This window comes from Anastrepha ludens, chromosome 3 (assembly GCF_028408465.1).
Source record: "Anastrepha ludens isolate Willacy chromosome 3, idAnaLude1.1, whole genome shotgun sequence".
Lineage (NCBI taxonomy): Eukaryota > Metazoa > Arthropoda > Insecta > Diptera > Tephritidae > Anastrepha > Anastrepha ludens.
This window is the reverse complement of record NC_071499.1, coordinates 33,728,949-33,751,064: the sequence shown is the minus strand read 5'-3', so window position 1 is coordinate 33,751,064 and position 22,116 is coordinate 33,728,949. Positions and strand designations below refer to the sequence as shown.

Here is a 22,116-nt window from a genome sequence, read left to right as displayed (position 1 = left end):
ACATTCTTAAGGGCCGTTGCCTAAATCACAGCGTTAATGTTACTCCTATGGGAAGGCGTGGAGGCGTCTATTCGACTTATCTATTCAAGAGTTTGGAGCTGTCGCTGAAAGCAACTCGCTCGAACTAGTTCAGTGACTAAGTAGTCTCCACTAGTACATAGTAATTTGTCTGCTCATATAAATGAGACTCTCCTTACATGGTGATGACTATCGGCCAACTAAGGCTGTCACGATCGTTATCCAAGTTCTGGGACCAGCAAAGACGAATGAAATGTCCTACTACAGCCATTTAGAGAAACACGCACTTACTACCAGGGTCGAAAAAGGGTCAAGCAAAACTTTAAATTAGGAGTCTAAGTATGAGGGAAGGTCCAATCTCGAAAATACCAAACGTCTTCGTGCCAGATTTCAGTAGAAGACTATTAATTTGTCTTCGAATAGGATGCATTATTGATCTTCTACAATACTTAAGAGAAATTTCACTTTTTGTGTTGTTGTTTTGTTATTGAGACGGATCGGTTTTCTCGCGATCCAAACCATCGTCGGCTGCACAACAATATTTCTCGCCATAAGATGATCAAAGACGCTTCATTCGGCTTGAAGAAAAAGGTGCATTATTATTTTTTTTCGTTTATTTATTGGTTGTTCGAAAAATAATCGTTTTTTTTTGTGGTGAAAATCAAAGACGATTTAAAGCCCAGGCCTTTCAGGTGGTCATAAAGAGTTGAGTTCGATAAATTTTTCCTTTCACCGATCTCACGTGTTGTTTTTCATCGGTTTGCATACACTAATGCCTTTATCGCCTCTTTATCAGCTTCAACCGGCCTTCCAGAACGCCATCAAAATTGACGGATCGAAATTTTGCAAACCAGTTCTGGCACTGGCGTATTGTCAACACATCTCCTCGATACTCGCTCGGTCAATTTCTTTCGGGCTTGAATAGCATTTTTACCTTTTCTATAGTAAAAAAGTAAAATATGACGAAAATGCTGCTTATTGCACTCCATATTTAAGAGAGCACCTACCAAAAACTACTACGTATTGTAAAATCAGTAGAACTTATACATACACAAGCCTTGCTATATCAGCTGTCAAAACATATAATGACGACAGTTCGATTTAAGTGTAAAGTTAGCTGTGAAAAAATAAAATTAAATCCTCTGTCGGGGAAAAACGAAATTACTCTTCGAACAACCAAATATTTATTTTTTTTTATTATTTTTATTTTTCTTTTTTATTTTTTTTTTACTTTTTGTAAACATGGCAAATTATTTCAGTTAAATGTTTTTCCAGAAATCCAACTTATCAGACAATTTTTGCGACCTCATAAGATTAAAATACCAGGCGGAATTAGGGTACGTGTGAACGCCAGGGGAATTATTCGTATACTTTACCAAATGTATTTATTTATTTATTTTATTATTTATTTATTTATTAAGCCAATGATTATAATAGATTCTTACAGGCTAACTGGACATATTTTAAGGTTAATAGGCAATAAAAAAAAGAAAGTACAATTAAACTAATATATTTATACTAAATATTCAAAGATTTTATTAGGTGATCTTTTGAAAATGAAAAATCTATGTGAACAAATTTAGAGATTTTATTAAACTAAATTAAGGTTCTGGAAATAGAAGCATTCTGAGCATAAAGGGATTTTGAAAGAACAAGATAGAAGAACTTCGATCTACGCAGAGCTCTTGCCGGAATATTAAGGAAAATCCTCTCAAGAAGCATAGGACAGTCAACAGCCCCACGGATTGAGTCGAAAATTAAAGATAAAGATAGGATTATTCTTCTGCTTTACAATGATATTAAGTTGATCAATGAGCATCGCGCTTCATATGAAGGGATGGGATCCAAAAAGCTTAAATAAAGCAACGCGAAATGTAAAAATACTTTCTGGATTCATTCAATTCTAGCAGCATGGCACGATGTGATGATGATGAAATAATAAAATGATGACCAAATGAATGGTGCATACTCCAGTTTGGAACAGACAAACGCCGCATACAAAAGCTTCAGCGTATAAGTGTCGGAGAAATCGGAGCTATGATGCCTAACAAAAGCAAGCATGGCGTAAGATTTGGCAATAATTAAATTTATATGACAAGTAAAAGTAGGCTTCGAATCAAATATTACTCGCAAGTATTTAATTTCGCTTATACGAGAACACCCTTCGAAATGTGATAAGAGGAGTCAGTAATAGTGGAACGCTTGGAAAAGGTAGTTTGGGAGTACTTATTTATGTTGAGCGATAGACGATTATTGAAATTCTATACTTATGCAAACGAAAGGCTATTTTGTTCATTATTACTACTTCTTTAATTATTGTTTGTTTTTTATGATCTATCTGTCGATCTATTATATTTTAGTCTATCTATCTATTATATTTTAGTCGTCAAAATGAAAAGAAAATGAGTGCTTACACTTCAAACGCTAAATTTACCATCGCGTAGTATCAAACCATTTTCATTTTATTAATAAATTCCGTATAATTTTCGAACAAAGGTAAATTTTTCTTTATCAAAATATAGCACATAGACTCCTGCTGAAAACATTAAGCCATTAAGATTACGCTATGTCCGCGTTGAGTCTGAAATTAATGCACACTTTTCCTCTTATGTCTCAAAACCTTGATAACCGGTGAAATTTGCATACCCATTTGTGTATGGAGATAAGCGTTTTGTGCTCAAACAATTATACATAATCACTTCTTAATGAGTTTTTTACTTACGTAATGCATCGCTAGACGTTCTTCAGACAAATTACAAATATTTTCGAATTGTATATAAACTCAGTAGGCGCTGGCAGTAAACAGTCAAAGTATTTTGAGTGACTATCTAAGCAAATATGGAATATCTGGCTTACTTCGCAAAGCTTCTGATCCTCGTTTTTCTGGTTTCTAAAGCCATACAAGCGGATGGTGACTTAGAGCCCATTGCACCACGTATATTGAACGGTCGAGAAGCAGCCAGGGGTCAATTCCCATATCAGGTATCGGTACGTGTCGGAGGACAGCATAGTTGTGGTGGCTCAATAATTTCTCAAACCTTTGTTGTAACTGCCGCACACTGCGTTTACAGGTAAAATAAAGCTCACTATATAAAAATAGTATGCAACTTTCTTTCAACTGCATTTTGTTCCAGTATTCCGCCATCATTCCTTACAATTCTAGCCGGTACCACAAATCGTACTGCAGACAGTGTAATTAAGGATGTGGTGAAAGTGATTCCACATCCTGAATTTAGTGCTTACGACAATGACATTGCCTTACTTAAACTCAACGATTCACTCCAGTTCAACGATCTCATACAACCGATACCAATTGCTTCTGTTAACGCACCCGTCGATGCGCCAGTTACGATTTCCGGTTGGGGACGTACAAAGGAAGGCGGTGAAATCACATCACAACTAATGTACAATAAATTTATGAAAACTTTAAGTCCAGAAAATTGTGCTAAAAATATCGGTTACAACACGACTGCAATTTTATGTCTTAGTAAGATCATTGGAAACGGTATTTGCGAAGGCGATGACGGTGGGCCGGCTGTTTACAGGGGCATACTGATTGGCGTTGCGAGTTTTCATATAAACGATTGTTATTCTACTAATAAACCAAATGGCTTCGCAAATGTATCGCATTTCAACAGTTGGTTGACGCAAGCTCAGATATGTAATCCGTAAGCGATGCTTGGAAATGCTGAAGGGTGTATTTGTTTTTTTCCAATTTTATAAAATGTACAGAAATATAATATGCCTACTTATATATATTCTCATTGCAATTGAACTTAAAATGTGGTTTTATTTCCTTGTTATTGCTGCTGTATCAGTCTTTTAAATTCATAGAATTCATCAATTGGTAGACGCGGTAAACGTGCCGTTTCGATGGGGTAAACTCAAAAGAAGAGCAACACTGGATGAGATGCATTGAGTTCGAACGTCGAGACGTAGCTAGTATCATGTGAACTCGCTTCATATATTATATTACCTGCAGAATTTCGTTTGATTTGACGAATTCTCCTCTGCCCTTATTCTATCTCAACTGTATCGATATTCTGGTAAATTTAATTGAATATTCAGGGAAGAAAGCTGTACCAGAGATATCTAAAGCGCAATCTCCATAGTATTGGTCATTCCCGAAATAAATGTTGAATGATTTCTGCCTCCTGCGCAACTCATGGTAGCTAGAACAAAATTATAGCAGCACAGCTATAGGGGGCTAAGTGGCTACAGCATTATCGAGAAGCTTCTCGAAGGAACAGAAAGAAACCAGAAACTTGAAGCCATCTGCATTGCGGATACTTCGCACTCTGGAGGAGGCGATGGATGCTCAAGAGTTCAAGCTTCGCTTGTTCCCGTGTCGATTATGCTGGTTATTCGGCTTTAAATACTCTTTAATGTTTAGCAGGCATAAAAGCTTTTTGGATCCTGATTGGAGTCATAAAAACCATAAAATTCAGCAGCCAATAGTACTCTACCACTATTTTGTACCTCCTCTTGAATTCCAAATTGATCAAAAATATGTTCCGAAAATCCAAAATACCAGTTTACTCCTCAAGATTTAATATAAACTCGTTGTTGCGAATTCAAATCCATTTTAAGACTTCAAAAAATCGAAAATACGTGCTGAGGTAGATTTACCCAAAATGGCATAACTTTTACAAATATCAAGCCATGGCGATACAATTTTGGTGAAAATGTTAATTACAAATGTGGCAACCTAACAAAAACATACAAAACTCAAATCATTTGAGTTAGAGCGAGACCTGGTGGTTGCAACACAACAGTTTGTTATGCTTTGTTGTTGAATTTCGAACTGTACTTCAATTTGCCCACCTCGAGCTGATCTCTACGGGATAAGTTTCCGAGGTCTTAGAACGCGCACTTGCTGCACTTTGTCCTCAGGTTAAACTGGTCTAACAATCGATTAAATAAGTAAAGCATTGGAAGTGGAATAACGGTTCGTACTCTAATTTCACTCGATTACGCCCTTGCAGCTAAAAGAGAGTCCGTAAACAGAGGAAGAGGAAGCAAGGTGCTCCAGAGGGTGCTCTTTCACCCTTGCTTTCAACTTCAACATATCAAAGCTCCCCTAGCCACCAAACGGAGTTTCGCTGGTCTCCTACGCTGACGAATGTACGCTAATGGCGTCGGGCAATGGCAGTACTTAGGGCAAAGGCAAATAAATGTTTTTGGCGCCTAGAGCTACTAATACACAGTAGATATGCCAAATTAAACCATTCAGACAGTGACGGGATGCCTCCTAATGTCCCCACTACAGCACCTACACAACAAGGCACAGATGCAAACTGCTCAGCAAGCAAATTACTAATGAGGCACTACCGCAGGTCCCATCCATGCAGACATCTGCTTGAACCTGAGCCGCCTCCCAGGCACGTCAGGAGACACCTCTTCAACTACGCCGACAAGATCCAGGACAAAACAGACCGACACTTACTGGACCGGACAGTGTTTAGACATACTATAAACGATACTCATCGGTAGATACCTACCACCTTCTTCAGCTCCCGACCGCCGAATGTCGTTATCGAAGTCCAACCACTACGCATAGCAGATGAAGAGCTCCAGCTACCCCGAGAGACCCGGGTAACTTTGACACAATTACGTTCTGGATACTGTAGCAGATTAAACTTCTACTACTAAACGTATGTTCAGCGTGTGATAGTATAGTTTTTTTTTATGGAGCTGTTGATCTTAATTTTTTAGTTTTTCTTCTGAGTTGTTTTTTAATTAGGAAAATCCACAATCGACCAATGCTTTGTTATTTGCAAAAACATCGCGAATTGGCATTCCAGCCAAACTAATTAGGCTCGTTATCGGAATGCTTACTCATACAACAGCAAAATCAAATCAAATCATTCAGGGGAGGTTCACAGAGTCCTGCTGTATTGAAATGGGTGTGACAGAAGGTGATGCCCTATCCACTGTCATATTCAATTTGATGTTGCACTTCATCCTAACGGAAGTCAACAACGATGGTAGCTCGTTATTTAAAACAGCCCAAATATGTGTTTATGCTGATGGCATCGCCATTTTCTCGAGCAATACGAATGATTTAAATGCAATGTTCTTAAAAATCACAAAATTGCAAACGAGATTGGCCTTTAGTTTGTTCAAGTCTCGGCTCTTGACTAAAAGCGCAAAATTGGTTATGTACCAAATCTTTATCTGACCAAATTTTAACAGATGGAGGTGATATGAGGACTCTTAAGTTTGCTAACTGCTCAGAGATTGCGAACATGGAGAGAAAAATTTTTAGAAAGAGTCTTGGCCCAATAAGAATAAGAATGACGGTACGTATAGAATACAGTATGACTAGGACTAAACGATCTTACTCGGAACGGGGCGGCCCGAGGAATAGATGGATGGTCGCACCAGAAAACGATCTGAAATATTTGATATGAAGACTGCTTTTTTTATTCACTTTTCGAAAACGATCTGAAAGGTTTGATAAGAAAACTGCTTTTTTTATTCACTTTTCAAAAACGATCTGAAAGGTTTGATAAGAAAACTGCTTTTTTTATTCACTTTTCGAAAACGATCTGAAAGGTTTGATAAGAAGATCACTTTTTTCCGCCCTTTTCAAACACCTTTAAGGGGGAGCCTGCTTTAGAGGCTTCAAAAAATCGATTTTTTCGTGGATTTTTTTGGGAAGGAAAGAAATATTCGATTGAAACGAAACTTTCAGGTTTTATTGTTATATATTTCAAGAGTCTTCTCAAATTTGTTCATTTAAATATATGTCATATTATGCTTGGTGCAAGCATTTTGCCGAGGCGCCTCGAGTGTGCAAGTGTCGTGCGGCGGGAAAGGTGCAGGTCGCAATTTTCATCTCAAACCAAAAACCCAAAAAAATCTTTATTTGAGTATAGTATAGCTTCTAGTCAAACCAAGAAAATTAAACAAAAAGTGAGAAATTCAGCAATTTTTCGCTAATTTAAAAAAAAATTTATTTTTTTGGAAAAACAAATTCACTTTAGATTGTTTAAAAAGTGGGTTAATTATAACTTTCTTGAGATTTTTTAGGTTCATCTAGAAGAGAATTTAGTTCCGAATACAATCAATGTTATCTCGTTTCGATAGGACGTTTAACTTTTCCCCTATCTTTCCCGCCAATTAGGAAAAATCGGAAAAATAAAAATCGTAAAAAACCAAGAAATCGCATTTCGGGTGATCCGGCCGCTCGTATACCTGCTCGACGCTTGCTTACAATTTCTTCTGTAACTTCGAAAATATATTAAATTTGCTTCTGAAATCTGAGCACACATACTTGGATAGTTTAGGAAGACATTTATGCAAAAAAAAAAAAACGATTTTTTGAAGTCTCTAAAGCAGGCTCCCCCCTAAATTTTATTTGTATGATGTCGCACAGTCCTTGTGAAAATTTGCCACCGCAAGCTCGTCAACATAAGCTGATGAGCAGCTTCCTTCACTTACGTGATTATGACAACATGGAAAATAGGGAGGTGCGGTGGTGAGTTTACATTGCAATAAACTTTTTTGTTTTCACAGTGATATAATTAGCGGCGATTGTGATAAGTAATTTCGCTACCCAATCCGTGGTGCTCGACTTTCTAGCTACTTATTTGTTGTTGCAAAATGTAATTTTACCTCAAAATCACGATTTTTTAACTTTTACTCGTGTAAACGTTGTGTAACATTTCTTAGGCACAAAAAAGCATGCAAATAAAAGTTAAGCTAAAAGGTGCAGCTTCCTAAAGGGATACATGTGCGGCTTCTGTTGGTGTTAGTATGTTGATATAATATTTGTACTGGACGAGAACCGCTAAAATGGCACAACTCAAAATCAAAAATATTTCGTAAAATTAGAATTGGTATTAATGCAGAACGATGAGAAGACATACCTATTGTTTAAATGAATAGATTCAGAGATGGATAAGGGAGGGCAATAGGATGTCCAATAAGTTTTGCGCTTCGATAAGGAAAACATAATTTTATGGTTTGAGTTACACTTTATTATTCAGTATAGTCTCCCTGAACATCAATACACTTATTTCAACGAGGTTCCAATTTATGAATTCCATCCTTGAAGTGAGAATCTGGAAGGGTTGAAAAAACCATGGCTTCCATAGCTGTTATGACCCCATCATTTGATGAAAAACACTTTCCACGCATGCATTTTTTTAGGTCTGGAAACAGATGGAAGTCGCTAGGAGCCAAATCCGGTGAATACGGTGGATGCTTCAACAACTCGAACTTTAATTCATGGATTTTAGCTATTGTCAAAATTCTCTTGGGACTCGGTGTCTTGCAAACTGAGTAGTTTTTCATGATTTTTTTCTTCAGTTAGTCTACAAGATGAAAGTCCAAAATAAACAAGACTGAGCTAAAATAGAAACGACAGGAGCTTTTTTCTGATAAGTTCGAGTTTATTTATTCAAAATAGTTGGATGTAACTTCCAACGCACTTACTCATTAAAAAAGATGGCGCTATCAAAAACATTTTCATGACGCCAGTCTTGTTTATTTTAGACTTCACCTTGTAAAACGTTACAATAATATTCAGAATTTATTGATTTACCAGTTTGGAAGTAATCCACAAAGCAAAGCATCCCAAAAAACTAATGATAACACCCTCTTGCCCTCTTAGTCTATTTCGGGACACGAACATGTTTCGGAGTCGAAGAACCAAGTTCACACCACTCTTCAGCCTCTTCTTTTGATTTAGAATCATGGTTATATATCCAAGTCTCATTCATAGTGAGACCTTCGACTGTATTTTTGTTCCATTATAAGCGAATGCGGCAGCCAAAATATTGCTTACCCTGCCCAATTCGATGCTTAGGGTTCTATCAAATCTCTTTCAGTCACTCGACGATTTCCCAATATTTTTTCAACGATTCCCGGTGTTGTTGCTCTATGTGGACGTCCTTGATGTGGATCGTCTTCAAGGCTAGTAATTTGTGTACCGTGCAATTTATCACACATCTCAACTGAATATTTATTAAGATGTATTTGTACATGTATCAGATGAAACGTTTTTGAGAAGCTTTAAAAGAGCAAATTTTTAAGTGGGGTTGCCACCTACTTTTTGAAAATTCGAAAATTGTTTACCAGAAAATATTAATTGTAATAAAACTGTATACATACATGTATATGTAAATGAGGGCAAAGACAGATGTAATCCAACAAAATTTTTAAAAGGTGTTGCCATCTAATTTCGAAGAAAAAATTTAATTTAACAACGAAACTTAATTAGCGTCAAACACAATTTATACACAAGAATGAGCAAAACTTCAATTATGTGTGCATGGCGTTGCCACCTAACTCTTAAGATGAGAATGATAAAAAATAAATAGCAAGTACACATTTTTCGTTAAGAGAGTGTGGATATCACTAAAATAGTGATTAAAAGAAAATTTTTTGAAATGGTGTTGCCACTAATTTTTTAATTCAAAAATTATTAAAAATGCCTTATAATAGAAAGTGATAATATTGAAATATGATAAATAGAAAATTTTTTTAAACGGTGTTGCCACTAATTTTTTAATTAAAAAAATATTAAAAACGCCTTTACACACACACGCCACATATATTGAAATATAAAAAACTAAAAAGAATGTGAAATATAAAAATTTTCAGAAACAGAATTTCTTTGCCTTTCCCTTCCAAAAAGCTAACGTTGTAGAGTGTTTTATAAAAGTTAAATACATTAAATATTCGATTTAATACGCAAGCAAAGTCGCTACTTACCATAATATACAAGTTCTGAATGCACAAAGTGGCGCCAAATTAATCATTCTATTGGAACATTTATAGTTTTTGTAAATGACATCCTTCGTAAACCAAAACAGTCGAAAGTCGATATTTATTTGTCAAACAAGGCGAAGAACAGTCTGAACTATGCGAAACTTCAGCTGGTGTAGCCTAAGACAGTATTATGGGCCCATCCTATACTTTCTACACATTTACGCTCTACCAGCTCCTGAAGGAACAACAGTTGGAACGTTCGTGGATAACATTGCCGTACTCACTTTCGAATCCGACCATACGTGGGCTCCCAAAAACTCCAAAAAAGACTTGATAAAATAATTTATTGGTTGAAAGAGTGACGCATTGAGCTAAACAAGGCAAAATTTTCTCAGGCCACTTTTACACTAAATTGAAAAATTTTTTTTTCCCTTGTTCACTCCTCTCGACTAAACTCAGTCTTGCGGTTTTGTTAATTTATTTTGCTTTCTGACAGGGTAGGTAATTAGCCTACCGCTACCAGCCCAGTTTTTGGGGTTGAGGAATGGAATTGGAGGATTTTTGTTTTTTTAGAAGCAGGGAAAGTAGGTAATGTAGGAAAAGTGCGAGGACCGTGCTTTATGTGGGATTTGAACCCACAACCTCCGGGATGGCAGGCTAGTGCACTTACGCTAGACCACCGAGGCCGCTTCGAAAAACTTACCCACCCGTTAAGCTCAATAATATAATCAAACCCATATTTTCACCAAACCGGAGGGTCTATGAAAAAACTGACAAACCAATATTGGTTACTTAATCAAAATTCTTATGTTTCTGTCAAAAGTAAGCTGTCACTTTATTCAGCTATCTTGAAACCGATATATGCCATTCAACTGTGGGGCCCTTTAACCATTTCAAACATCGAATACCTCAAAGGTTGCAGTCGAAACCTCTTCGATTAATTTCAGACACCCCTTATTATATCACAAATGCCAACAATCATTGAGGAAATAAGCAAAAATACCATAACGCATGACTCGAGTCCCACTCACAGAAATAATTGCAAATCTAATAACTTTCACCAGACGCAACCGAAAGTCTACAACAGACCTCATATGAGAATAAATTAGTCTACATTATTATTTATCACAAAATTAGTAAATGGTTGCACCACTGGGGGTATTCCATAATTGTTTTTTCTCTTAAAAGAAGTAGCTTCGCCTAATGAATAACAGATCCCAATAAAGAAATATATTAAGACAAAACTCAAAGCAGTGGAGCGCATAAAGGTCAAAATAAAGATGTCCTTCAACGAAATTTTTTTGTTCTCTTTATTCGGTAAAAACGTTATTTAAAAACGAAATTGGATGACTACTTTGTGCCACTCTGTATAACTATAAATATATATGATATAGGTATATATATACAGGGTGAATGATATGAAGTGTTACCTATTCAAAACACCATAACTTTTTTGTGTGAAATTAGTTTTTATTGATTTCAAAGACAAAATTGTTCAAAAATGATTACTTTTTTAACATATTATATATTCACTTTAGCTCGACATGACTACCTTCTGCCATGACTATAGCCTACAAACGGTCAAAAAATGAGTTGCATGCTGCACGAATGTGATCTTGAGGTATTTTGGCCCATTCTCGTATAATCGCTTTTTTCAGCGCATCCCTACTGGCATATTTTTTAGTCCTCACCTTGCTCTCCAAAATGGACCAGATGGAATAGTCCATCGGATTTCCGTTTGGCGAATTCAAAAGACATTGTGTGGACGAAATGAAGTGTGGAACATGATTTTTTAACCATTCTTGGTTCACACGAGCTTTATGAGACGGTGCCGAGTCCTGTTGGAACGTACATGGTCTATGACCAAAATGTTTGCGTGTCCACGGCTCTAAAGCAGCTCCTAAAACATTTTTTCCAATAATAAGTCGCATTTACTTTGACACCAGGCTCGATAAAAACGATTGGAGAGCGTCCATCAGCGGTCACTGCGCCCAAACCATTACTTGCGATGGGAAATTGCTTCGAATGGTCATACGTAGGATCAAATTCTCGTATGAGCGTTCGGTCAAGTAAACACGATCGTTTTGAGCTCATTTTTCAATATGCGTCGAATGCTGTCTTGCGATATTTTCAGTTCTTTGGCCATTTTTCTTCCACTTCGACGTGGATTTCGTTCAAGTCGAGCCTTCACTTTTCGAACCATTTCTGGCGTTGTTGCGGTTTTTTTGGTCCACCTCCATAGCGCTTTACAATGCACCCAGTATCATTGTAACGTTTTATATTTAGTGCGATACGCAAACATTTTATTCACTTTGAGGTGACTAAGCTCACGTTCAATGGCCAAATATAACGCAATCACACAATTACGTTTGAACTCCAACACAGAAAAAAAATCAACAAAACTGCCACCTAGCGGTACATTTTCTATAAAAATATTTAATCGTACATAATTTACATAAGTGGTGAAAACGAATCAGATCGGATCACAAATATCTGGTACACAAATACCTAATTCTAGATTCTTTCTGCAGATGAGAGGTAATAACCTCCAGAACAAAGAAGTTGCAAATAGCAACATGCCTCATTTGCGAGTTTTGCTACATGGGTAGCATCTCTTCTCTATTTTAAACGTTCGCTCCTAGGAGATTCATGAAAATCGTTAGCCGTTAGGGGCATTGAAAGTGTGCTAAAAAAATAATAATCTTACGATTCGGTATGTTTTATTTAACATTTATTAAAAACAAAATCAAAAAAAGAGTTTTTCAGTTATGTCCCTTTACAAGTTAGCATACATGGTTCCACGAATGTACAAAGTATGCCAGAGTGCACGCAAAAGCACTAAAATGCTCGCCGTACGCGTAATACGAAAGCAAACTGCAAAAGTGCTTTAACCTGGGTGAAGCAAAATATGTGGCCATAACATAACCGAAGGCAAGGCAAGGTAAAAAACCAAAAAAAAAAAAACGAAATAAGAGCAAAAAACAGAAACTTGTGTGACACCGATGCGCGCCTGGATGGTTGAGTGTATGAAGGTATTTCCCTTCACAGCCACATAGCTTTAAACCTGGGACTGTGAGCTCCGGCCCGTTGCAATTCGTGTGTGCGTGTGTGTGTCAACAGTTGAAAATTAAAAGTAATTATTGTGTAATAAATTTTTCAAGCAACGATAGCAATGAAAGGAGCGCGTCAAAATGGGGCCAAAAGTTGGCAAAAAATTCACTTCTGTTATTCTCTTTTTGTGCTTCTCACTTCTTTGAAAGCAAAACGTTTGCTATGCGCTTGCCTCTTAACTGCGACATCTGGCTCTGGCGGCTTTGTGGCAGCCAAAAAATACAAAAATAATCTGCGTCATTTGCCAAAATTGGAAAATTTTCTAAATAGTTTGGCAATTCTAGGAAAAAACAAAAAAAGAAACATTAGGAAAGTAATGGTGCGCAAATATAAATGGCAGCCAACACATACACATATATATATGTATAAAGCGACTCGAAGAGTGCTTCTAAAATTGCTGCGAGTCCATATGCTCCCTGCCATTTGCTGTCCATCTATTTTCCTGTTTATTTCTACCACCGCAAAAGTGCATCCTTTTATTGCTGCTTAAAATTTCAAATTAAAAGTGGCGTTGCGCACATTTTTTATGGTCATCATTTTAAAGTACACCAAGCATACTCAGCACACATACACGTGCACGTATAGAGCTGAAACCATTACACTGCATAAGCATTTTGGCGCCAAAGCCTCACCAAGCTAAGCTGCACCTGCCATAAAGAATGTTTAGTTTCGTGATTGTTTTTTTGGTTGCAAATTGATGTGAAAAATTTTTCGGTGCCACGTACAAATGTTTTCTATATATTATCCTGGCATTTACGTGTTGCAAACACATCGCATATTCATCTATTTAGCCATGTGTTTGTGCATAAACTCGCATATTTGTCACAGCCGCATCAGCACGCCGCATTTCAGTGCGCCCAAAATTCCGTATGTGATATAGCACGCATACATACATATACTTGTGAGCGTATAAGTGCATAACTTCTCAGCAAAATGCACTGCAACACGTGCTGAAGCCTAAAAACTGACTATAGACACATATACACACATACATACACACGATTTCGAAGGCACTCATTCAGAATTTTTTTAATTTCCTGTAGTAGGCGGTAAGAAAAAAGAGTTTTTCTCGATAAAAACGCTATACTTTCACAAACTTTATGTAGCCCCACTTATCTCTGATCAATTTAAGAGATATTTCTCAGCTCAGTCGAACCTATATATATATTAGGTGTGCAACTAAGTTCTCGCTGTTTTTTATGTAAATACAATTTTATTCTGCAAAAATGGTTACAAGCGCATCATTGAAAGTATTGCCCATCGCTGGCTACTACTTTTTCCCATCTCTCTGGTAGATCTCGTATACCGTCGCGGTAAAACTGTTCATCTTTTGAGGCTATCTACGGATCAAGCCATTTTTTGATGTCTTCATATGAATGGAATTGCTGGTCAGCTAGACCATGTGCCATCGATCGGTGATAATCGGACGGCGCAATATCTGAAGAATGTAGCAAATGGAGTAGGATTTCCCGTTTCAGTGTTTCCAAGTAGGTTTTAAGGGGTTTGGCAACGTGAGGCCGAGCGTTGTCATGCTGTAGAATCGCTTGTTCATGCCTCTCCGAGTATTGCGGCCGCTTCTCGCGCAGTGCTCGGCTCAATCGCATCAATTGAAGTGAAGGTTTCGCTTGGTTTTAACCGTTCATAATAAATAACATCAACTTGGTCCCACCAAATACATAGCATAACCTTCGCAACGTGAATATTCGGCCGAGGCGACGACATAGAAGAATGAACGGGCAGTCCACATGACTTTCTTTTCTTTGGATTGCTGTAATGAATCCATTTTTCATCACCCGTCACAATGCGATGACGAAAACTCTTCCTTTCTTGCCGCTGGAGCAGTTGTTCACATGCGAAAAAACGACGCTCAACATCCATTGGTTTTCACTCATAAGGAACCCAAGTTCAGTGTTTCTTAATCATTCCCAAAGCATGCATTCCCTTGGAAATGGATTAGCGGTAAGCTCTTCTTGCATTTGACACGAATCCTCATTGAGCAATGCCTCCAATTCAGCGCCTTCGAAGGTTTTTGGCCTTCCTTCACGCGGACGGTCGTCAGCATTAAAATCATTAATCACCGTCTTTGAAGCGACGGAACCAATCTCGGCACGTTCCTTCACTTAAAGCAGCATCTCCATAAACTTTTTGTAGCTTTCGATGCGCTTCAGCCGCCGTTTTTTTCGAAAATCAGGAAAATCAACACTTCACGCAAGTGACGATTATTCGGCACAAAATCAGACATTTTCACAAAACCAAAATATTAACTGCTATTTGGAGCATAGGACGTCTGCTTTCTTTACAATCTTATTTTAGTCCTAATACGTAGACAAAGGTCTTCAACGTTGGGTTGGATTTTGTTATCCGAGACAGTGAATTTGACGATTCATTAGCATGAGAACTTCAAAGAAGTTGTTAGCCCGCCTGCCGTAGCTTAGTGTTAGCTTGTTTTTGCTCCACGGGTGATATTTTATTTCCCTCCTATCCTGTATATCTACCATGCTTTCCCCTATCTCCCACCTGGGAATGCGTCCGATGAGAGACAAGTAACTCTACACAGAAACCTTGGGCCTATAATGAACCGCTAAATACTAAATATTCTTTGTTGTAGCAGTTTTACAAAGTCTAGCGGGTTTAACTCTCAAATGTCATAAACAAATTTTTCTAGCGGTAGATAGTTGTTTCGGGCGCATTAAAGTGCTTGTTTTCAGCTTCGGGTGAATATTTTTTTCAAATTCATTCTTATGATTAGCAGCAATAAATATCTCGGGGAAAGCTGATGAAGCTGAGAGCAACATTCATTGGTAATAGAGATCGAAAAAAATGTTGAACCATGAATCGGTTCGAATAGCTCCAGCAGATCAGGCTTTTGAAATATTCAGGCTTAAAAGTACAAAAAGATGTTGTAACATCAGGAGATATTTTTCGCCCTCTTACACCTATAAAATAAACCAATAAAATCCCCAACGAGACTAACATCAAATCCTTATTTATATCAGGTATTTTAATTACTTTAATTAAATTAATTAATTTGAATTTATTAATTTTAACTAAAATTATTACATTAATTAATTTTAATTTCATTTCAACTATTTCGACTAAATTTGAAAAATGAAGCTCGTTTTTGTGGTGGTCGTCTCAAGTGCAATAAAGAATTTAGAAATTGTTTTCAAATTACATTTTCTTTTTAATTTATATTGTATTATTTTCTTTTTTCTCCAAAAAAATTTCCCGAAATTATATTATACAAGGCGGCACAAAACCAATCATCCTATCGGAAAATTCATAGAAACGCCTGCTGTACGCAAACATACAAGCACAGGAGCGGTCAAAGTAAAGATGCCCCTCACTCAAAATCATTTTTTTTTATTTAGTAAAAAAGTTATTCAAAAACAAAATTGGATGATTAATTTTGCGCCACCTTGTGTGCCATCATTACGAAAATATTGCCAACGTCTTGTTTCATATTTTATATGAGAATAAATCAGGAAAACTGTTCCACTTCTACAAATCCTGAGCCGCGTTACTACAGCAGAAATCATGACGATTGGTCTGACCGGAGTATGCCGCAATCTACAATACCATCGCTTTATGCACAGAGAGTGGGCCATGGGTGTGATAATAAAGGGTATTTCAAAAGTGGTACCTAGTGTTCATAATGGAATTAAATATGCATTCAAGGAAATGCCTCTTCGTGCACATTTTGTGCCACTACTGCCCAAATTTCCCCATAAGCGACTTTCTATCTTTAAATTGCTCATTTAGACTCCCAGACTGATGTAGCGTCTCCAAGCTGAGATGTACGCTATAGACCAAGCAGCAAAAACAACAAGACTAATGAACTCACCTCCAGCAAACCTTACCATTTTTGTTGATTTGTTGATAGTCAAGCAGCGGTCACGGCGCACACCAATTCAAGATTTGTTAAAGAATGCATGAGGTCTCTCTCGCTTAACCAACAACTCAACACCACACTTTGTTAGGTTCCCGGTCACTCTGGAGTGGAAGAAAATGAAAGAGCGGATGAGTGTGCAACGATAGGCTCTGAGCTGGACCTTCAGCGAGTGTTAGAGGACATAAGCATTTCTCTGGAGGAGTTATGTTCTCCAACTGACCTGAACGTAATCGTGGAAAGCAATAAAAGTTGGTCTCTGACTTCTAACTGCAGGTCTCCAAAGCCTTCTAGCCAAAACTGAATCTTAAATGGACAAAATGTCTACTTGGATTCAACAGATCAACTAAGTCCTCACAGGTGTTATAACGGGTCACTCTTTTGGCACCCTAGCCAGTAGAATGAGTGTACCTCACAATGATTTAAGCAAAAGTTTTGGAGATGAAGAAGTAATTGAGTCGTTAGAACACCTCCTCTGTGAATGTCCTACACCTTAAAGAAGCTGTGCCAAATATCTTGCCGATTATACTTTTGATGTATACAATACGGTTTCGAACAAAAGTAAATCATGCCAGCCTGCGTATTGAGTCACGCAAAATAACTGTTCTTAGGCTCACTATAATTAAAAACAATATTTATTTCATAGAAATATCTGTATAGACTGCTTGCTATTTCAAACATTGTACACGAAGAACTCTTTTACCGTATATCGGTAAAATGCAACACTGCCAGAGCGACGCTTATCTGTAGTGTGCCAATGTTTTTTGGTTTGTTTGGTTCGTAACGTTTGCGTAGTTCGTACTTCAATGATTGTCTACTGTCACTTTTGTAATTGCGTTTGTTTTTCTTTGTTTATATCTGTGTTATAAGAAAATACACTGAAATGTGCAAGCACGCACCAAATAAATTCTGTTTTATTTGTGGTTTATATATCTTCAAAGAAAGTGCTCGAAAAAAGCTGGCCACGCATATAAAGCGTTTTTCAGTAAGAGCGCTTCAACTTTTGAACTTTTTTGAATAAAACACAAACGGTTTGACTTTTTTAACTAGTTTTTTTTTTATTATCGAGTTTGAACATATACATTTAAGTATGAAATTCGATTTCTTTTGCATGACCACCGCGTGCACGTTTTACGAAGTCCAATCGTTGAACCCAATTTTCGACCACTCTTTTGCATAAATCGGCCGAAATTCCAGCAATTTCGCGTTCAATATTGGCTCTGAGCTCACAAATCGTCGCCGGTTTGTTACTGTAGACCAATGACTTCACATAACCCCAAAGAAAATAGTCTAGAGGCGTCAAATCACACGAGCGCGGCGGCCATTCGACCGGTCCCTTTCTGGAAATAATGCGCTCATCGAACTTACTCTTCAACAAATCAATTGTAGCGTGTGCTGTGTGGCTTGTGGCCCCGTCCTGTTGAAACCACATGTCGTCTAAGTCCATACCATTCAATTGCGGCCAAAAATAATCGTTTATCATGTCGCGGTATCGATTTCCATTCACAGTAACGTGGCGATCGTTCTTGTCAACGAAAAAATATGGGCCAATTACGCCGCCGGCATGTAAACCGCACCAAACAGTCATTTTTTCGGGATGCAATGGTGCCTCATGAATCACGTGTGGATTGCTTTCTGCCCAGTAACGCATATTTTGCTTGTTGACAAAGCCATTGAGCCAAAAGTGAGCTTCATCACTGAAGATGATTTTTTGGAAAACAACAGATTTTTTGGAATAGCAACAGAACGATTATTTTCATAAAAAATTTGCACGATTTGCAATCGTTGCTCAAATGTGTAGCGTTCCATGATGAAATGTATACTAATGAAGTTTACAAATGACAAGCGAAAAATTAAAATATTGCGTCGTTCGCCTTCCCTATCGGAAAAAAGTTGAAGCGCACCTATTGAAAAACGCCTTACATATTAGCAGCTTACGAGCAATATTTTGGTTTACGATGGAAAATATGGAGAAAACGTGGACTCCAAACTCTGTCTGCGCTACATTTTCTGCACATTTGAACGAATTTACCAAAGGCTCACGGTCATACTTATCTTTTGGTAAGCCATTTGAGTGGAGGAATCCTATTGATCATGTGAGTGATTGCTATTTTTGCCTGACTACACTTCGAGGAGGAAAATATAGCAAAGCTACGTATTCCGACGTATCATCCAACGAATACTGCTGGATGCAACTTCGTGAAGATTCCGTGCAACATAAAAGAAGAAGTTTGAGAGTAAAAGCGTATTATCGACCTCAAACATAGCCATGTCAAAAGCTGCAAAATCACACGTGTTGACTTTATAGCTCATAACTTCTAAAATTGTTCGTCGATTCAGACAAACTTAGGCTTAAAATGTAGGTGACAAAATTGTCTTTCAGAAAACCTATCATAGTCGGTATAAAAATTTTGTTTGTTCCAGAAAAAAGTTAATAAACTTGAAAATGTCTTTTTTAACTTTCAACAGCTGTTTTGCGAGAACTACGACTTCCAGGTTTTTTGGGAATATCTCGGAAACCGTTCTTTAAAAAAAAAAAAAAAAGTAATTTTTGGTTTCAGCGACCTCAAATTAGTCTAAAAGTCGCTTAGTGTTAGTGTTATTAGTGTTATTTCATTGAAGGCCCAGGAAATTTGAAAAATGTCTCACTAGAGGGACCAGTTACTTTCTTAAAAAGATTTAACTGGTTTAAGCAACCAAGTTATAGGATGGAAATCAAATACAGGTATCACAATGGGCCTTAGGGTCACGAGTGTCTTGACTGGCCTAAAGATCGACCATAAAACAATTTAAAACCTTTTGAGCAAAATTTTTACGCAAAAATAATAGATTATATAATAACACTGATCAACAAAATAAAACTTTCGGAAAATATCTTGGAAACCAACACTTGTTTTAAGACAAGTAAGACATGCTGATTACAAATATAGAAACCGTTTGTCTCTACCACCCACCGTTGTTGAGATATTTGGCATTGACCATTTATATATGTTTAATATTGTATCAAAGCAAACAACTCGCAGGCAAGTCACAGTAGAGCATATATCGCTGAATAGAGTACTACTTAACATAAATACACATAGTTTAAGATATAATACACTTGTAAAATACATAGGTATAACGTAAAGTTCCTTAAATTAAAAGTTAGTTTGGTTTGAATTTCTTGGCTGTAGACTTTCGTTTGTGCTGACAATTTGGCATGTTGCGCTGAAGCATCCAGCAATAGTCGGCTAACATTGCTGCACTCCATCGACTTTGATAGCGTGACTCCATCACCGAGATGTCCTGATGGAAACGTTCACCATGTTCATCACTAACAGAACCTAGGTTTTCTGGAAAGAAGTCGAGATGTGAGTCGAGGAGATGAATCTTGAGGGACATGTTACAACCCATTAACTTGTACACACTAATGCACTTCTGCACAATATTTACATAGTCAGGAGATTTATTATTTCCAACGAAATTGGCTACAACAGACTTAAATGCCAACCATGCTTTTTTTTCAGTTCTGCTGAGTAAATCTTCGAAGTGACTGTCTGCTATGATCTTCCTTATTTGTGGACCTATGAATACACCTTCTTTCACTTTCGCATAACTCAACTCTGGAAACTTGTTGCATAGGTACCGAAAAGCATCTGAGTTTTTGTCTAGTGCCTTCACGAAGTTTTTCATGAGCCCCAGCTTTATATGAAGTGGAGGCATAATAACTTTTTCACGCTCAACCAATGGCACACGCAGGACGTTTTTACTACCTGGCTCCATTTTATCTCTAATGGGCCAATTCTTATTTATATAGTGGTGCTTCCTATCTCTGCTGTCCCACTCGCAGATAAAGCAGCAGTACTTGGTGTACCCTGTCTGCATTCCCATGAGAATAGTGATCACTTCTAAATCACCACACATATTCCAATTGTAATCACGATAGCAAATTTTTTCAAGAAGTAGCGACATGGTTTCGTACGTCTCTTTTAAATGAGTAGAATAACCAACCGGTACTGATGCATACATGTTTCCATTGTGTAATAATACAGCCTTCAAACTTGCCTTGGAGGAATCAATAAATAGACGCCATGCTTCAGTCTTATGTTCTACACCGAGGCTTGACATAAGACCTTGGATGTCAGTGCAGTAGCACATATTGTTACTCATTGCAAAGAACTGCACGAGTTCTTTGTGTCTATGTCGAAATTGTGAAGTTCTTTTACCTGGTGATAGCAAATTAAACTCTTTCAGACGTGAACCTAGCAGTTCAGCTTGACCTTTTGTTAGTGCCAGGTCCCGTACAAGGTCGCAAAGATCATCATTATTAATCAAATGAATTTCATCATCATCAGGATTGTAGTCAGAGTCTGCCATGTTGCTGAAAGACGAACTTTCTTCTTGTGTTGCATCATCGACTCTGTATTCTGTAGGTGATGTTGGTATTGGACAACTGACTGGATCATGTGGAATTGGTTTTGAAACCGAGGGAATATCTGGATACTTCACAGATGAACGAGTCTTGTATGAGAAGACTGTGACATTTGTCAAACAGAAATAACAGTCAGTGATGTGGTTGCTTGACTCACGCCATATCATAGGAACTCCAAATGTCAGATGATTGTTATTTTTAGCCTTCCTTATCCAACCCCGTAAGTTGCATGCACATGTCAAACAAATGAACTGTGGTGCCCATAACTTGCCGCTGTCAACCTTTGAATCAAAGTATAGTTCATAAGCTTTTCTCAGAAATGGTGTAAATGTCTTTCGGTGTCTTTTGTCTGTGAGATAGCCGCACACATAACAAAACAAGTCTGCAGCCTCTAGACGCCATTGTTTCACTGAAAAAAAATAGCAAATATGTTATTAACTTAGTAAACTAAACTCTATTTTCTTATTCATTCGTAACAATAAGGGATTAGAAAATGTATGTTTATGTTAATACCTTAAAAACCTGACGTGATAGAGAAAAACGGTGTTCAGATTTGTAATCAGCATGAAAAACTGCTTTAGAAAATGTAATAATCAAACAAGATATTTTTGGGTTGTTATTCAGTGTAATACGAACGCAAGTGAAAAAAAATAAGTCAAAGTTTAAGTTTTTTCGGAGTTGAAAAGTTTAAGGGAGCGTTATAATTTTAATGAAACCTTCTTGGTAGTAATATATTAAGGGGGGAAGCTGGTCTAGAGCGCAAAAAATGGGCATATTTTATGAATTTATTTTGACTCAACAAAGGAATCAATCGAAAATCTGTGAAATAGGTTTAATAATATAGCTTTCATGGTACAAATACAAAATTTTTCGTCTGAATTAATTTCAAAATGGCCGCTATCCAGCAGTTCTCCTAAGGCGCCTTTTTTTCTAGTGGGTCCATTGCCGAAGACGTAAACTCCTTAAT

The 22,116-nt window shown here is 37.3% G+C and overlaps 1 protein-coding gene across 1 annotated transcript; it reads left to right on the top strand.

Moving 5' to 3' along the window:
* The first annotated feature begins 2,816 nt into the window (after positions 1 to 2,816).
* Positions 2,817 to 3,793, top strand: LOC128857378 (serine protease SP24D-like). Its single transcript, XM_054093120.1, has 2 exons — positions 2,817 to 3,089; positions 3,153 to 3,793. The coding sequence occupies exons 1-2, from the start codon at positions 2,857 to 2,859 to the stop codon at positions 3,688 to 3,690; spliced, it is 771 nt and encodes a 256-aa protein (XP_053949095.1). The 5' UTR covers positions 2,817 to 2,856; the 3' UTR covers positions 3,691 to 3,793.
* Positions 3,794 to 22,116: the final 18,323 nt, after the last annotated feature.

What these genes read in the sequence shown, in the direction of transcription:
- LOC128857378 (XM_054093120.1), top strand. Translation starts at nt 2,857, where the DNA reads ATGGAATATCTGGCTTACTTCGCAAAGCTTCTGATCCTCGTTTTTCTG. An exon ending in GCCGCACACTGCGTTTACAG is followed by an intron (nt 3,090 to 3,152) that starts GTAAAATAAAGC and finishes ATTTTGTTCCAG; the next exon opens with TATTCCGCCATCATTCCTTA.